Source organism: Oncorhynchus clarkii, chromosome 22, assembly GCF_045791955.1.
Source record: "Oncorhynchus clarkii lewisi isolate Uvic-CL-2024 chromosome 22, UVic_Ocla_1.0, whole genome shotgun sequence".
Classification (NCBI taxonomy): domain Eukaryota; kingdom Metazoa; phylum Chordata; class Actinopteri; order Salmoniformes; family Salmonidae; genus Oncorhynchus; species Oncorhynchus clarkii.
In genome coordinates this window covers 21,077,194-21,096,422 of record NC_092168.1, presented here as the reverse complement: position 1 = coordinate 21,096,422, position 19,229 = coordinate 21,077,194, and the positions used below count along the sequence as shown (strand labels likewise).

General features: G+C 43.3%; 1 protein-coding gene across 15 annotated transcripts in view; it reads left to right on the top strand.

Moving 5' to 3' along the window:
* Positions 1-19,229, top strand: part of LOC139380570 (DDB1- and CUL4-associated factor 6-like) — a 78,908-nt gene that overhangs the window by 15,602 nt on the left and 44,077 nt on the right. For all 15 annotated transcript variants that reach the window (XM_071123360.1, XM_071123359.1, XM_071123356.1 and 12 more), the window contains exon 2: positions 6,768-6,829. In XM_071123360.1, coding sequence (XP_070979461.1) covers positions 6,768-6,829 — 62 coding nt within the window. The remainder of the gene's footprint in view (positions 1-6,767; positions 6,830-19,229) is intronic.

Below are 19,229 nucleotides of genomic sequence, written 5' to 3'. Positions count from 1 at the left end.
GTACACCTCCAATTGACGTCAATTAGCCTATCAGAAGCTTCTAAAGCCATGAAATCATTTTCAGGAATTTTCCAAGCTGTTTAAAGGCACATTCACCTTGGTGTATGTAAACTTCTGACCCACTGGAATTGTGATACAGTCAATTATAAGTGAAATAATCTGTCTGTAAACAATTGTTGGAAAAATTACTTGTGTCATGCACAAAGTAGATCTCCTAACCAACTTGCCAAAACCATAGTTTCTTAGCAAGAGATTTGTGGAGTGGTTGAGAAACAAGTTTTAATGACTCCAACCTAAGTGTATGTAAACTTCCGACTTCAACTGTACCTAGGTGTCTGGTTAGACTGTAAACTCTCCTTCCAGACTCACATTAAGCATCTCCAATCCAAAATTAAATCTAGAATTGGCTTCCTATTTCGCAACAAAGCCTTCTTCACTCATACTGCTAAACATACCCTCGTGAAACTGACTATCCTACCGATCCTTGACTTTGGCGATGTCATTTACAAAATTGCCTCCAACATTCTACTCAGCAAATTATATGTAGTCTATCACAGTGCCATCCGTTTTGTCACCAAAGCCCTGTATACTACCCACCACTGCGACCTGTATGTTCTTGTTGGCTAGCCCTCGCTTCATATTTGTCGCCAAAACCACTGGCTCCAGGTCATCTATAAGTCTTTGCTAGGTAAAGCCCCGCCATATCTCAGCTCACTGGTCACCATAGCAACACACACCAGTAGCACGCGCTCCAGCAGGTATATTGCACTGGTCATCCCCAAAGCCAACTCCTCATTGGCTGCCTTTCCTTCCAGTTCTCTGCTGCCAATGATTGGAGCGAATTGCAAAAATCACTGAAGCTGGAGTCTTATGTCTCCCTCTCTAACTTTAAGCATAAACTGTCAGAGCAGCTTACCGATCACTGAACCTGCACACAGCCCATCTGTAAATTGCCCACCCAACTACCTCATTCCTCAAATTGTTATTTATTTTTGCTCTTTTTGCACCCTAGTATCTCTACTTGCACATCATCATCTGCACATCTATCACTCCAGTGTTATTGCTACATTGTAATTATTTTGCCACTATGGCCTATTTATTGCCTTACCTCCCTAATCTTACTACATTTGCACACACTGTACATAGATATTTTTTTTTCTATTGTGTTATTGACTGTATGTTTGTTTATGTGTAACTCTGTGTTGTTGTTTTTGTCGCACTGCTTTTCTTTATCTTGGCCAGGTCGCAGTTGTAAATGAGAACTTGTTCTCAACTGGCCTACCTGGTTAAATAAAGGTGAGAGAGAAAAAACATTGGCGAGGACATCGGTAAGCAACTGATTACTGACTCATCCGTGGCGCCGTGTTTTAGTATTGCACTTGACGAAAGCACTGATGTTAGTGACATTGCCCAATTATGTGTTTGGGTCCGCTTCCCTCAAAACGAGTCATTCAGAAAGGAACTTTTATGTTTACTGCCCCTTCAGGATCAAACACGAGGAGAGGATATTCTGAAAGCCCTTGTTCCATTTTTTGCTGATAGTAATATTGACTGGTCAAATCTGGCATCTTTGTGCACTGACGGCGCCCCAAACATGTGAGGGAAGGAGAAGAGACTCAATAATGAACATTGTGAAACAAAAACAGAGAAACAGACTGACCAATGGACACCTGGATTGCCTCACAAGCATTGCAACAACAGACTATACATTTAGAATGAATTCAGTCAAGGAGCAGAATGGACATTTTTGCTTATCCATCTACTGAGGTAACCCTTAATATGGGTCTTACACACATCAAATAGGCTACATCACATGTATATATTTGTGATGTGCTGTACATCAAATCATTTGTATGTGCTCTCTGAATTTGCTCTCAATTGATAATTGATAATATTGGAAGAAAAAGTACAACAAATGTAAAGATCTGTGTGGCCCTCTGAATGATTGTCTCAACCTAAAGTGGCCCCCTTACAAAGAATTGTGAGTAATACTGATGTCTGTGTGTGTGTGTGTGCGTGCGTGCGTGCGTGCGTGCATGCGTGGGAGATGGGGCCAGGAGTTGAATAATTGATCATAATCCTTGACACCCTGCTGGGCTTCACAGAACGACAGCCCAAACATCATCATCGCTTCCTTCCGCCCAAACACAGCTCTCCATTAATTTCAGTTACTTTTCATGGGGGACAATTTTAATTGGGACACGTCATGAGCACAGATTGGAGGAATCATAAAAAAAAGCTCACAAACAAAGCTTTAAAATCAGAGTACAGTAAGTGTTCAAAAACACTGGCATTAGTGTTTGTTTTCCTCGACACAAGGAAAGAATCAGTCGATTTGGGACAAATGGGCTAGCCATAATATAACTCCGACAGACATTGAAATGAATCTGCTTGAGTGAGAAATGCACTGGAATTGAAAGCCTCTCTCTGACCTGGGTCTTAATCTAAAGTCTCTGCTCTAGAGAAGAAAGACCACTTTTTCAACCGTTGCAGTGTCTAAGGAACAGAGTTCTATGAGTGTGCTACACCAGACTACATGATCTTAGATGAAACAGTAGGCGTATGACAGAGGAGGCTACAGTTATGGAATCATCAACGTCAAAATGATCATAACAATCTACTGTTTCTATAATGAGGACATGTATTGGTTTACTTAATCCCTCTTCCTTGCTCATCTTTATTTCCTGTCTGCAGCTCTGTAGTGATTGTTTACTAACCTTCAGCTGTCCCTCCTACAAGCCACTCTTCCTGGGTTTGGCTCTCTAATACACTGACTGGCATCCCAAGTGGGTGGACCAGGACAACACTGGTGTTTTTCTCTGGTAGTGTAGGTACTGGATATGTGCACTCATGTCAGGACCCTGACCTGAAACTGAACCGGGCTTTTCCTTGAGCACCATTCACAAAAATCGATGACGCTCTGATGAAAACACTTATGTTTTTACATGCCTAGGCTATTTTCTCAATAGAAAATCATATTCAATGTTTTTGATTTGCTGTGCTTATATTTGATTCCTATCTGTTGTGTTGCCCTCTGCTAACATGGATTTCAACAATGTTCTACCACTCCATCCGTGCCTTTTTAGTTTCATTGTGTGGATGTTTCACTTGCTGGTGAAAAATAATGATCAAGCTCCATAGAATCATACTGTTATGTGTTATTCACTTATCAAGAGGATTATGAAACACAGTGTTCATTTGATCCTTTGTGTTTGATTGCTATAAAACCAGGTACCACGTCATTTCTCAGGTTGGGTCATGTTGGCCAAACCTTTGCGGTTGACTGACATGTTGATGAATCAGGGAGTTGTCCCTGTAAGGAATGCACTGCCTCCCTTCAATTACTAATGCTCACAGATTTGTTGATATTGCCTATTGAGACAAAGCTTAAGCTGATTTAGTATGTTACGATAAAAATGCAACTTTAGGCCAATAATAAAGCATTCCATGCATCATCGCATTTGCATACTTATGTAGGCTACTATTCCTAATGTGATGAGTGGATAGGATAGTAATAATTTAGGCTAATAATATAACTCAATCATTGTATGCAAACAAAGACTGTTCAATTCATGGCTGGCTATATCAAATTAGTTTCTCATTTTTTTGCAGGGGAAAAAATGTTGTCTTTTTATAAATACATTTCATGAAATTCTGCACTTTATGACTGTAGACATTAGGTGAAACATTTGTATTTATTTTTTGACACAAATTACAGGATAAACTACTCTGCTGACACTGACAAACAGGTCAATAAAAACAACATTGTCTGATCCACATGTAACCTTTATTTCTCTAGGCAAGTAAGAACACATTCTTATTTACAATGACGGCCAACCCCGGACGACGCTGGGCCAATTGTGCGCCGCCCTATGGGACTCCCAATCACGGCCGGATGTGATACAGCCTGGATTCGAACCAGGGACTGTAGTGACACATCTTGTATTGAGATGCAGTGTCTTAGGCCACGTGGGAGCAATATAAAAGGCCTAAGAGAAGGGAAGACTCATACAATATGATGTCCTTGTAACCTGGAGGAGGAAATGATTGGCCAAAAACACATTTTCAAGTGGCACTGACCCAACAATGATAAAGAGTGAATATGAGCACTCATCAGGGATATGGCCGATGCTCTCCGCTGGTGCCAAATAGGCAGGCCTAGGGAATACTGTTCGCTCAGTTCAGTCGAGAATTGTGATAACTCAAAGACATATTCGAATCTTGTCTTCTCTTTACAGCAATAACTATTTGCTTTCCAAACTGTTTTCCCGCTATTGTATTTTAAAATATTGCAGTATGCCTGGCTGGGCCTCTACTTTTCACTGACAGTCTCAACTCAACAATCATCTGCTTAGCATTTGTTGCTCGCGCTGCCCAAACTGCGGGCCCTTCCAACTGTAGATGATGCGATTTAAAGCAATCCACAGCTTCGGTTTTTAAAATAAGCTAATGATCCTCTGTAGCCAAATCATGCTTTTTTGGTGTAGTAGCCTATTTTTATGTTATTTATTGGAGTAGGCTAATTAGGCTATATCATTAGGCTATATCATTTTGGCAATTTACTTTAGGGCAAGCTTTATGTGTGTGTGTGTGTGTGTGTGTGTGGTGTGTGTGTGTGTGTGTGTGTGTGTAATGTATGTATGACTTCAGTGAATCAGTGGTGAGGAAGTGGCTTTGAGAGATGTGATCTTCTGCATGTCTCGCATTCTCTGTTTCCCAAAGATGAATAACAATTACAACATGCTTGCAAATCTACAGTATCAACCACCATGCACAGTGTTTAGCAACATAGCTATGATCATGGTATCCTATGTGATATTGAGTCAAAAACACCTCTGCTCTCAAACCTTATGGACTTGCCAGACACTGTGTTAACCAGGCCATTCAGGATATCAACCATCTTCAATCAGAAGCCCAGACAGTTTCAGTCACGGATGGATTGCAAATGTTGACACACATCTCCATCCATATCAGTGGTTTTAGTGTTATCTACCTCAAGAATGAGAAACGCTGAAATTAAAGGGGTGTCTTTTTTTTCTATGGCTCCTTCAAGCAGAATCAGACATCTTGGGACATGGTCAATTCACTCCTCTAGGGTTTGGTGACACTGGTGTCACGTTGGCTTGTATAGCATGATGCTATATGTGGCTATGCTGTCTGGAGCTACCTGTATGCTAAATGTGTATTTTCTATCTGGGACCAAGCTAACCTGTGATTGTACTGAGTGGCGTTTGAGTGAGGATTAGCAGGCCCAGGGGTGGGGCAGGTGGGGTATGGATTTGCCTAGCGCTGCATTTAGCTTGACTAGGTTGGCTGTGTTGCTAGAGCTGTCATTGTCAATGGACAGGTAATCATACCAGTTGGAGGCAAAATTTGGCACTGTAAAAGGGCGGCCGCCAAGGGGGGCTAGCATAGCATTTGTGGGGTCTAAATCCCAACAAAAAGCTAGAAAGATACTTCAAGGGATAGTTAGGCCTAGGCTAATCATAGCACATTTTAAGGCTATATTTTGCACGGTCTTCCTCACCCATGAGATTTAGCAAGATCAAAGTAGCCTCCATGGTTTCAGCTAAATCTATCATCACGTTACTTTCCCATGACATCAATGCCCATCAGCAAATGGAAAAGGGGTTAGGACATGTTTCTCTGGGTCTCATTGTCTTTTTGGGCATTTGACTTTAAATATCTGAAGGTTGAAAGACAAAGGAGGGGTAATGGAGACAATGAAGACAACACTATTGTTACTGATTTGAACAGCAATGCAGCAGCAATGAACTAGAACCAAGCTCTAGGACAAAATCTGCCCCACTTATTTATCACATGACCTATTTATTTACCTTTGCCTCTCTGTTAATGAATGGGACCTTCAAATTTCATCTGGCTAGGCGACACAATATACGAAGTGTCAGTGTTAGTTCGTTTTATATGAGCTTTTCAGGACTGGCACGAGGCACGCAAGATCACAAAGGCAGGCCATAGTGTTACTGACTGTCTGCTGTAATTCTACTTGATTGCCTTTGACATTGGCCGTGTACTGTCAGTGCACAGAGTCTGTCATAGTGGATTATGGAACTAAGGCCATCCTTTCCATGCCTACTACGATTGCAGTATACAAGGAATGGTTTTTAGATTCTAGTCTGTCATCGCTTTACCTGATGGCATGAATTCTCGCCCAATGTTTTTTTTTCTTCTCACTATTCTAAGGCAAGTTGAATAATTTGAGGTGATTTTTATTTTAAACCTGGATCTTTTAGCCTAATACAGTGTAAGTTTAGAAGCAAGTTCATTCATAAAATACTGCCAAACCTGAACCTTTCTTCATGACATAAGTCTATTTCACGACAGGATAGGCAGCCTGCTCATTTGGTTCTTCCTCGCTCCCTGTGATGGTGACAGCAGATGCGAGGGAGGCTTCCTCAAGATGAATAATACATTATAAGCCACAGAAAGACAGAATCATTGCAATCAATGTGACACGTTATTCATCTTCCTGCTCCCTCTGTAAATACTGAGAGCTGAGGCATGAAAACAAACCATGGCAAAAGAAAACGGAGCCTTACAAATGGGTTCCAACACTTCTGATATAGGGTATGGCCATTGCTTTGTCATCGACCCTAGTCGATGATGGCCATCTACCCTAGTCGATGACTTGAATTCATCAGTTATTTTTTATGCTGACTGAATTAGTGCAAAAATAAATGAAAGTAACAAGTCATGGCTAAACAATTGTGACTTGATAAGAATGTCTTTCTTCTGTTTTTGCACAGGCAGAAGAGAATTTGTCCAGCGGCTGAAACTCGAAGCGACACTCAATGTCCACGATGGCTGTGTAAGTACACATTACCCACCCTTGTGTGTGTTTGTGTCTGTGGTGTACACTGTGCACATCTGTCCCTCCTTTCATCTTTAGAGCACTTCACCATTCACCCTCCCCCGCTGTTCTTCTGTCTGTCTGTCTGTCAGTGTGTGAAACCTTGAGTCTGACCGACTGAGTGATGGACAGACACAGACGGGGACTGACTGACGGACGGACAGACAGACAGACGGGGACTGACTGACGGGGACTGACTGACGGACAGACAGACGGGGACTGACTGACAGACAGACAGATGGGGACTGACGGACAGACAGACGGGGACTGACAGACAGACAGACGGGGACTGACAGACAGACAGACGGGGACTGACAGACAGACAGACAGACGGGGACGGACAGACAGACGGGGACGGACAGACAGACAGACAGACAGACGGGGACTGATTGACGGACAGACAGACGGGGACAGACGGACAGACAGACAGACAGACGGGGACTGATTGACGGACAGACAGACGGGGACAGACGGACAGACAGACAGACAGACGGGGACAGACGGACAGACAGACAGACGGGGACTGATGGACAGACAGACAGATGGGGACTGATGAACGGACAGACAGACAGACCTGGACTGACGGACAGACACGTGGACTGACGGACAGACAGACGTGGACTGACGGACAGACAGACGTGGACTGACGGACGGACAGACAGACGTGGACTGACGGACAAACAGACAGACGGACATGGACTGACGAACAGACAGACAGATGGACAGGGACTGACGAACAGACAGACAGACGGGCGGAGACTGATGGACGGGGACTGACGGACACTGACTGACGGGCGGACGGGGACTGACGGACGGACGGGGACTGACGGACAGACAGACCGATGGGGACTGACGGACAGACAGACAGACAGACAGACGTGGACTGACGGACAGACAGACGTGGACTGACGGACAGACAGACAGACGTGGACTGACGGACGGACAGAGAGACAGACAGACGTGGACTGACGGACGGACAGAGAGACAGACGTGGACTGACGGACAGACAGGCGGACGGGGACTGACGGACAGACAGACGGACGGGAACTGATGGACGGACGGATAGACTGGGACAAACGGGGATGGACGGGGACTGACGGACGTGGACGGACGGACGGGGACTGACGGACGGGGACTGACTGACGGATATACGGGGACTGACGGACCGATGGGGACTGACGGACGGTCGGAGGGGGACCGACGGACAAACGGACAGACAGGCGGGGACTGACAGACAGACGGACATACAGGGACTGATGGAGGACATACATACAGGGAGTGACGGACAGACCTACTATACAATCCAGGTGTTCAAAGCTCTTAGAGACTTACCCAGAAAGACTCACAGCTGTAATCACTGTCAAAGGTGATTGTAATATGTATTGACTCAGGGGTGTGAATATTTACAGAAATTCAATATTTCTGTATTTAATTTTCAGTAAATGTGCAAAAACAATTGTCGTTATGGGGTATGTGTGTGTAGATGGGTGTGAAAAAAATTATTGAATACATTTTGAATTCAGGCTGTACCACAACAGATAAGTCAAGGGGTATGAATACTTTCTTAAGCTACTTTACATTAGGAATATATATATACAGTTGAAGTTGGAAGTTTACAAACACTTCATTATTCATTATTATTCATTCATTATTCATTATTTCAACCATTCCACACATTTATTGTTAACGAACTATAGTTTTGGCAAGTCGGTTAGGACATCTACTTTGCATGACACAAGTCATTTTTACAACAATTGTTTACAGACAAATTATTTCACTTATAATTCACTATCACAATTCCAGTGGGTCAGAAGTTTACATACACTAAGTTAACTGTGCCTGCCTTTAAACAGCTTGAAAAATTCCAGAAAATGATGTCATGGCTTTAAAAGCTTCTGATAGGCTAATTGACATAATTTGAGTCAACTGGAGGTGTACCTGTGGATGTATTTCAAGGCCTACCTTCAAACTCAGTGCCTCTTTGCTTGACATCATGGGAAAATCAAAATAAATCAGTCAAGACCTCAGAAAAACAATTGTAGACCTCCACAAGTCTGGTTCATCCCTGGGAGCAATTTCCAAACGCCTGAAGGTACCACATTCATCTGTACAAACAATAGTACACAAGTATAAACACCGTGGGACCATGCAGCTGTCATACCGCTCAGGAAGGAGACGTGTTCTGTCTCCTAGAGATGAATGTACTTTGGTGCGAAAAGTGGAAATCAATCCCAGAACAACAGCAAAGGACCTTGTGAAGATGCTGGAGGAAACCGGTACAAAAGTGTCTGTATCCACAGTAAAGCGAGTCCTATATCGACATAACCTGAAAGGCCGCTCAGCAAGGAAGAAGCACTGCTCCAAAACCGCCATAAAAAAGCCAGACTACGGTTTGCAACTGCACATGTGGACAAAGATTGTACTTTTTGGAGAAAAGTCCTCTGGTCTGATGAAATAAAAATAGAACTGTTCTGTCAAAATGACCATCGTTATGTTTGGAGGGAAAAGGGGGAGGATTGCAAGCTGAAGAACACCATCCCAACCGTGAAGCTTTGCTTCAGGAGGGACTGGTGCACTTCACAAAATAGATGGCATCATGAGGATGGAAAATTATGTGGATATATTGAAGCAACATCTCAAGACATCAGTCAGGAAGTAAAAGCTTGGTCGCAAATGGGTCTTCCAAATGGACAATGACCCCAAGCATACTTCCAAAGTTGTGGCAAAATGTCTTAAGGACAACAAAGTCAAGGTATTGGAGTGGCCATCACAAAGCCCTGACCTCAGTCCTATAGAACAGTTGTGGGCAGAACTGAGAAAGCGTGTGCAAGCAAGGAGGCCTACAAACCAGACTCAGTTACACCAGCTCTGTCAGGAGGAATGGGCCAAAATTCACCCAACCTATTGTGGGAAGCTTGTGGAAGGCAACCTGAAACGTTTGACCCAAGTTAAACAATTTAAAGGCAATGCTACCAAACACTCAATTAGTATATGTAAACTTCTGACCCACTGGGAATGTGATGAAAGAAATAAAAGATGAAATAAATCATTCTCTCTACTAACATTCTGACATTTCACAAAAAAAAGTGGTGATCCTAACTGACCTAAGACAGGGAATTTTTACTGGATGAAATGTCAGGAATTGTGAAAAACTGAGTTTAAATGAATTTGGCTGTGGTGTATGTAAACTTCCGACTTCAACTGTATGTATTTTTTAAAATAACCAGTTCTCAAGATTTGAAAATAAGTTTTCAGTGTATAGCCTATTTATTGCACAATCTCAACCTACATTTGTACACAAATTTTCTGTAACATCAAATGTTGTGCTTTTCTAGGTTGATACCAGTTAACAGCAGTGTAGTATTTAATAGCGTGGCTGTGAGTGTTGAGCTCTGACCAGTCTGCTGATATCTTTTTGAAACCCAAGGCAGCCTTATGGCCAGTCACACACACTGTCACACTGTGAGCCTGCCAGTCACTCCCTCTACCACTCCCTCTAAACAGCCTGATGCTGGCTTGGGCCAAGGATTCTGTCATTCTAATCCTGTCCATTCAGTTGGTTGGAGTCTTCTGTTTGAAAAATAGAGAAATAATTGATGAAACTGCTGCTTAGTACAAACAAAAAGAGTTGGCCGCCTCGCTTCGCATTCTTAGGAAACTATGCAGTATTTTTTTATATTTTTATGTATTATTTCTTACATTGTTACCCCAGGAAGTCTTAAGTTTTATCACATACAGCTGGGAGGAACTATTGGATATAAGAGCAACGTCAACTTACCAACATTACGACCAGGAATACGGCTTTCCCGAAACGGATCCTCTGTTTGGACCACCACCCAGGACAATGGATCGGATCCCAGCCGGCGACCCAAAACAACGACGCCGCAGGAGGGGCAGAAGAAGCGGTCTTCTGGTCAGGCGCCGTAGACGGGCACATCACGCACCACTCCAGAGTTTACTACTCACCAACGTCCAGTCTCTTGACAACAAGGTAGACGAAATCCCAGCAAGGGTTGCCTTCCAGAGAGACATCAGAGACTGTAACGTCCTCTGTTTCAGGGAAACATGGCTCACTTAAGACACGCTATCGGAGTCGGTTCAGCCACCTTGTTTCTTCACGCATCGTGCCGACAGAAACAAACATCTCTCTGGTAAGAGGAAGAGCGGGGGGTATGCCTTATATTTAACGAGATGTGGTGTGATCATAACAACATACAGGAACTCAAGTCCTTTGGCTCACCTGACCTAGAATTCCTTACAATCAAATGTTGACCGCATTATCTACCAAGAGAATTCTCTTCGATTATAATCACAGCCATATATATCCCCCCAAGCAGACAGATAGATGGCCCTAAAGGAACTTCATTGGACTCTATGTAAACTGGAAACCACATATCCTGAGGCTGCATTCATTGTAGCTGGCAATTTTAACAAGGCTAATCTGAAAACAAGACTCCCTAAATTTTATCAGCATATCGAATGCGCTACCTGGGCGGAAAAAATCCTGGACCATTGTTACTCTAACTTCCACGACGCATACAAAGCCCTGCCCCGCCCTCCTTTCGGAAAATCTGGCCACAACTCCATTTTGTTGCTCCCAGCCTATAGACAGAAACTAAAACAGGAAACGCCCATGCTCAGGTCTGTTCAACGCTGGTCCGAACAATCTTATTTCACGCTTCAAGATTGCTCCGATCACGTGGACTGGGATATGTTCTGCATAGTGTGTCGGACAACGACTTAGATGAATACGCTGATTCGGTGTGCGAGTTTATTAGCAAGTGCATCGGTGATGTTGTACCCACAGCAACTATTAAAACCTTCCCCAACCAGAAACCGTGGATTGATGGCAGCATTCGTGCAAAACTGAAAGCGCAAACCACAGATTTTAATCAGGGCAAGGCAAACAATAACATGACCGAATACATGTAGCTATTCCCTCCGCAAGGCAATCAAACAAGCTAAGCGTCAGTATAGAGACAGAGTAGAGTCTCAATTCAACGGCTCAGACATGAGAGGTATGTGGCAGGGTCTACAGTCAATCACGGACTACAAAAAGAAAACCAGCCCTGTCGCGGACCACGATCTCCTACTCCCAGACAAACTAAACAACTTCTTTGCTTGCTTTGAGGTCAATACAGTGCCAACGACATGGCCCGCTACCAAAACCTGCGGGCTCTCCTTCACCGCAGCCAACGTGAGTAAAGCATTTAAACGTGTTAACCCTCGACAAGACTGCCGGCCCAGACGGCATCCCTAGCCGCGTCCTCAGAGCATGTGCAGACCAGCTGGCTGGTGTGTTTACGGACATATTCAATCAATCCTCATCCCAGTCTGCTGTTCCCACATGCTTCAAGAGGGCCACCATTGTTCCTGTTCCCAAGAAAGCTAAGGTAACTGAGCTAAATGACTATCGCCCCGTAGCACTCACCTCCGTCACCATGAAGTGCTTTGAGAGACTAGTCAAGGATCATATCACCTCCACCCTACCTGACACCCTAGACCAACTCCAATTTGCTTACCGCCCCAATAGGTCCACAGACGACGCAATCGCAATCAAACTGCACACTGCCCTAACCACCTGGACAAGAGGAATATCTATGTAAGAATGCTGTTTATCGACTACAGCTCAGCATTTAACACCAAAGTACCTTCCAAACTCGTCATTAAGCTCGAGACCCTGGGTCTCGACCCCGCCCTGTGAAACTGAGTCCTGGACTTCCTGACGGGCCACCCCCAGGTGGTGAGGGTAGGAAACAACATCTCCACCACACTGATCCTCAACACTGGGGCCCCAAAAGAGTGCGTTCTCAGCCCTCTCCTGTACTCCCTGTTCACCCATGACTGCGTGGCCATGCATGCCTCCAACTCAATCATCAAGTTTGCAGACGACACTACAGTGGTAGGCTTGATTACCAACAATGACGAGACGGCCTACAGGGAGGAGGTGAGGGTCCTCGGAGTGTGGTGTCAGGAAAATAACCTCACACTCAACATCAACAAAACAAAGGAGATGATCGTGGACTTCAGGAAACAGCAGAGTGTGCACCCCCCTATCCACATTGACGGGACAGTAGTGGAGAAGGTGGAAAGTTTTAAGTTCCTCGGCGTACACATCACGGACAAACTGAAATGGTCCACCCACACAGACAGCGTGGTGAAGAAGGCGCAACAGCTTGTCACAGAAAACACTCACAAACTTTTACAGATGCACAATTGATAGCATCCTGTCGGGCTGTATCACCGCCTGGTATGGCAACTGTTCCGCCTACAACCGTAAGGCTCTCCAGAGAGTAGTGAGGTCTGCACAACGCATCACTGGGGGCAAACTACCTTCTCTCCAGGACACCTACACCACCCGATGTCACAGGAAGGCCAAAAAGATAATCAAGGACAACAACCACTCGATCCACTGCCCGTTCACCCCACTATTATCCAGAAGGCGAGGTCAGTACAGGTGCATCAATGCTGGACTGAGAGACTGAAAAACAGCTTCTATGTCAAGGCCATCATACTGTTAAACAGCCATCACTAACATTGAGTGGCTGCTGCCAACATACTGACTCAACCTCTGGCCACTTTAATAATTAAAAATGGGATGTAATAAATGTATCACTAGTCACTTTAAACTGTGCCACTTTATATAATGTTTATATACCCTACACTACTCATTTCAAATGTATATACTGTACACTATACCATCTACTGCATCTTGCCTATGCCGTTCGGCCATCGCTCATCCATATATATTTTTATGTACATATTCTTATTCATTCATTTTACACTTGTGTGTGTATGAGGTAGTTGTTGGGAAATTGTTAGATTACTTGTTAGATATTACTGCACGGTCGGAACCAGCAGCACAAGCATTTCGCTACAGTCGCATTAACATCTGCTAACCATGTGTATGTGACAAATTAGATTTGATTTGATACAATTTACTGCAATATTCCCAGATTGTAGGCTACGTACATGCACATAATTGCCCTAGCGACGGCTGTCTAATTTCGTTAGCTCTATTCTCTCAAACCAGTAGCTTGGAGTATATGGCATATCACACCCACCTACTCAGTCTTTCTCATTTGAAAGATGCACAGCGACAAGAAGGCGAAAGGAAGCCATTTTTAAATGTTGCTCCGCTTCCTGTATCACCAGCCCCTGTCTCTCTCCCTGAGGTCCTGTCTGTCACTAATGTCCTCTCTCTCATTTTGGAGACCTGAAGTCGTGGAAGTAATTGAGGAGGAAGTGCCCTCCAACATGTCACTTGTGTCATTCTAACTCACAACCCCTATTGTGCCCGTACGAGTGACAAGATGTTGTGTTTGGTGCTGGGGGCCATCACTTTTCAGTTTCTCAAATCCCAACACAACCCCTATTGTGCCCGTACGAGTGACAAGATGTTGTGTTTGGTGCTGGGGGCCATCACTTTTCAGTTTCTCAAATCCCAACACAACCTGTATTGCCAGATGTTGAAAAAGTATGATGGAAGAGATACATTTAGATCTACTCTGTAGATAACATACTGTACACAAGTATTGGATATCAGAAATAGACTAATACATACTGTATTGTCATGTGGGCTATTATTACACTTATTTGACTAAAATACCAATTTCTTAAACAGCCCCTTGCCCTTGTTCCTACTCCTTGTTCCTACTCCTCACAACTTTCTTCTTCCTATAGATCTACAACATAGAAGGTACTGGGGCTTGGAGAAGAAACCACTGTAGGGTTTGGTTTCAGACTGATTCAGAATTAGACTAGTCTGACTGAAGGACCAGAGGGGTATACTATAAAGCAGGATCAATGCGTTAGCCATTTAACTTGGATAAATAACCAAAAATTTTGGTTTTCTGGTTCATTTAAGAAAGCTAAACTTTGTGTTTTTGGTTGTTGAGTCAGTTAGACCATGGCTATTTCAAGTTTATCTTTCAAAAAAATAAAAAGTAATTTCAGAATATTTAGGCAAGTTATTTGGCTAATTCATTGATCCTACTTTGAAGTATAACCCTCTGTTTGAGTCGGGTTGAGGCTGGGGAGTGGAGGGAGGTAGGGACCTGGGCAGCCAGGGGCATCTGGACAGCAGAAGGTGGCACACTGAGTGGTCAGGGCTGACAGACACACAGAATTCCTACAGAGTTCGATCAAGTAGTATCCGTATACAACACAACATGCAGAAGTTTAATGCAAGTGATAGGATAGGCCATTATTAAGGTCAAGCTACAGTCTGCTTGAACAAAAAAGATGGCTGTTGTGGCAGGGGTTGTAACCAGAATTATTTTTCCATTGTGAGCAGAACTCTATTCATTTTTTGCTCCGTTCTGACAAGAAAATGAAGTTCTGAGCTGGTTCTAACCAAAGAAAAGTTACAGTTCATATAGTTATTGTTTTGTTCCTTTTTTAACCAGTGAAATCAACGTCGTTTTTATATTTAGCTCATTCATTTACTCCCCCAATTAGCGCCGATAGAGCAGCTTGCTGTGGAACTGGTAAGATCGTTCTTTACATGTTTGATTGGTCAGATAAGTGCAGGGCCGAGATGGCACTGAAATTTCACGGGTGTGGGGAGAGCAAGAGAGAGGGGTGGACATGACGAGTGCTTGGCTTGAAGCACTGAACATCATTACATGACGTGAATTGGAATGTGTTTAGGCTATTCCTAGCATTAGAACTTTACAGAATTACAGTGCCTTCAGAAATAATGCACGCCCATTGACTTTTTCCACATTTTGTTGTGTTATTTAAAATGGATTAAATTGAGATTTTGTGTCACTGGCCTACACACAATATCCCATAATGTCTAAGTGGAATGATATTTTTGGAAATGTTTACAAATTTAATAAAAAATGAAAAGCTGAAATGTCTTCAGTCAGTAAGTATTCAACTCCTTTGTTATGGAAAGCCTAAAAATGTTCAGGTGTAAAAACGTGCTTAACAAGTCACATAATAAGATGCATGGACTCACTCTGTGTGCAATAATAGTGTTTAACATTATTTTTTTATGACTACCTCATCTCTGTACCCTACACATAAAATGATCTGTAAGGTCCCTCAGTCGACCAGTGAATTTCAAGCAGGTTCAAGTACAAAGACCAGGGTCATTTTCCAATGCTTTTCAAAAAGAAGGGCACCTGTTGGTAGATGGATTTTTTTTTAAAGCAGACATTGATTATCCCTTTGTGCATGGTGCAGTTATTAATAACACTGTGTATGTTATATCAGTACACCCAGTCACTACAAAGATACAGGTGTCCTTCCTAACACAGTTGCCGGAGAGGAAGGAAACCGCTGGGATTTCACCATGAGGCCAATGGTGACTTTAAATCAGTTACAGAGTTTAATGTCTGTGGTAGGAGAAACTGAGGATGGATCAACAACATTGCACTAAAGTAAAACTGCAAAAAACGTGAAGAAGAAATTAACTTTATGTCCTGAATACAAATCCAAGACAACACATCACTGAGTACCAGTCTTCATATTCATATATATCAAGCAAGGTTGGTGGCTGCATCATGTAATGGGTATGCTTGTCATCGGTAAGGACTAGGGAGTTTTTTTAGTATAACAATAAATGCAATAGAGCTAAGCACAGGAAAAATCCTAGAGTAAAACCAGCTTCAGTTTGCTTTCCAAAGGACACTGGGAGATTAATTCACTTTTTAGCAGGAAAGTAACCTAAAACACAAGGCCAAATCTACACTGGAGTTGCTTACCAAGACGATATGGAATGTTCCTGAGTGGCCTAGTTAGTTTTGACTTAAACCGGCTTAAATCTATTGCAAGGAATGGCTGTCTAGCAATGATGAACAACCAACTTGACAGAGCTTTTTAAATAATATTGTTTAAATATTGTTCAGTCCAGGTGTGCAAAGCTCTTAAGAGACTTACACAGAAAGACTCACAGCTGTAATCACTGTCAAAGGGGATTCTAACATGTATGACTCAGGGGTGTGAATATTTATAAAATTCAATATTTCTGCATTTAATTTTAAATAAATGTGCAAAAACATGTCGTTATGGGGTACTTGTGTGTGTGTGTAGCTGGGTGTGAAAAAAATATATTGAATCTATTTTGAATTCAGGCTGTACCACAGCAGAGGTACGAATACTTTCTGAAGCTACTTTACATTAGGAATATATATATATATACACTGCTCAAAAAATAAAGGGAAAACTTAAACAACACAATGTAACTCCAAGTCAGTCACACTTCTGTGAAATCAAACTGTCCACTTAGGAAGCAACACTGATTGACAATACATTTCACATGCTGTTGTGCAAATGGAATAGACAACAGGTGGAAATTATAGGCAATTAGCAAGACACCCCCAATAAAGGAGTGGTTCTGCAGGTGATAACCACAGACCACTTCTCAATTCCTATGCTTCCTGGCTGATGTTTTGGTCACTTTTGAATGCTGGCGGTGCTTTCACTCTAGTGGTAGCATGAGACGGAGTCTACAACCCACACAAGTGGCTCAGGTAGTGCAGCCCAATCCGGATGGCACATCAATGCGAGCTGTGGCAAGAAGGTTTGCTGTGTCTGTCAGCGTAGTGTCCAGAGCATGGAGGTGCTACCAGGAGACAGGCCAGTACATAAGGAGACGTGGAGGCCGTAGGAGGGCAACAACCCAGCAGCAGGACCGCTACCTCCGCCTTTGTGCAAGGAGGAGCACTACCAGAGCACTGCAAAATGACCTCCAGCAGGCCACAAATGTGCATGTGTCTGCTCAAACGGTCAGAAACAGACTCCATGAGGGTGGTATGAGGGCCCGACGTCCACAGGTGGGGGTTGTGCTTACAACCCAACACCGTGCAGGACGTTTGGCATTTGCCAGAGAGCACCAAGATTGGCAAATTCGCCACTGGCGCCCTGTGCTCTTCACAGATGAAAGCAGGTTCACACTGAGCACATGTGACAGACGTGACAGTATGGAGATGCCGTGGAGAACGTTCTGCTGCCTGCAACATCCTCCAGCATGACCGGTTTGGCGTTGGGTCAGTCATGGTGTGGGGTGGCATTTCTTTGGAGGGCAGCACAGCCCTCCATGTCATCGCCAGAGGTAGCCTGACTGCCATTAGGTGCCGACAATGCTAGAACTCATGTGACTGGAGTGTGTCAGCAGTTCCTGCAAGAGGAAGGCATTGATGCTATGGACTGGCCCTCCCGTTCCCCAGACCTGAATCCAATTGAGTACATCTGGGATATCATGTCTCGCTCCATCCACCAACGCCACGTTGCACCACAGACTGTCCAGGAGTTGGTGGATGCTTTAGTCCAGGTCTGGGAGGAGATCCCTCAGGAGACCATCCGCCACCTCATCAGGAGCATGCCCAGGCGTTGTAGGGAGGCCACACACACTACTGAGCCTCATTCTGACATGTTTTAAGGACATTACATCAAAGTTGGATCAGCCTGTAGTGTGGTTTTCCACTTTAATTTTGAGTGTGACTCCAAATCCAGACCTCCATGGGTTGATACATTTGATTTCCATTGATAATTTGTGTGATTTTGTTGTCAGCACATTCAACTATGTAAAGAAAAAAGTATTTAATAAGAATATTTAATTCATTCAGATCTAGGATGTGTTATTTTAGTGTTCCCTTTATTATTTTGAGCAGTGTATATATATATATATATATTTTAATTAACCAGTTCTCGATTTGAAAACAGTTTTCAATGAATAGCCTATTTATTACACAATCTAGGCCTACATTTGTACAATACTTTTCTGTAACATAAAATGTTGTACTTTTCTAGGTTGATACCATTTCACAGCAGTGTAGTATTTAATAGCGTGGCTGTATTGTGTCTTGGCCACCACTGACATACGGTGTTAGCAGAGTGGTGACAACAGGAAAACATTCTTACCCCCTTTGGAGAGACATTGGAGTTCTTTATCAGTGAAAGATAATCTGTCTGTTTCCAATGCATGCATGACATCGTCTCCCACATTTAGAATGAGCTCCCTTTTGTGTCTGTATGTCTGTATAGTGTTGTGTGTGTCTCTTTCTAATCTAAACCATCAACCATATATCTAGTTACAGCAGACGTGTGTTATTTTAGCACGTAACACACCACTCTTATTAAGATAATGTGTTTTATCAGACAGTGATGTGAGCAGTTTCTCCAAAATTACAGCCGTTCTGTGAAAATGCAATACCATTTAAAGTGTTTTAAATCTGCTCGACAAGGAAGGGAAAATAAAACACGACAGGGGATTAAGTCACCCAGAAAGACTATTTGGGGGGTGGATGGGGAGGAGGTGTGAAATAATGATCTAAGCAAAGACACTCCTAGAGAAGGCCTTAACCGCCTTTAGTTCCATTCTAGTTCCATGTTTCTAATTTGGTGAACG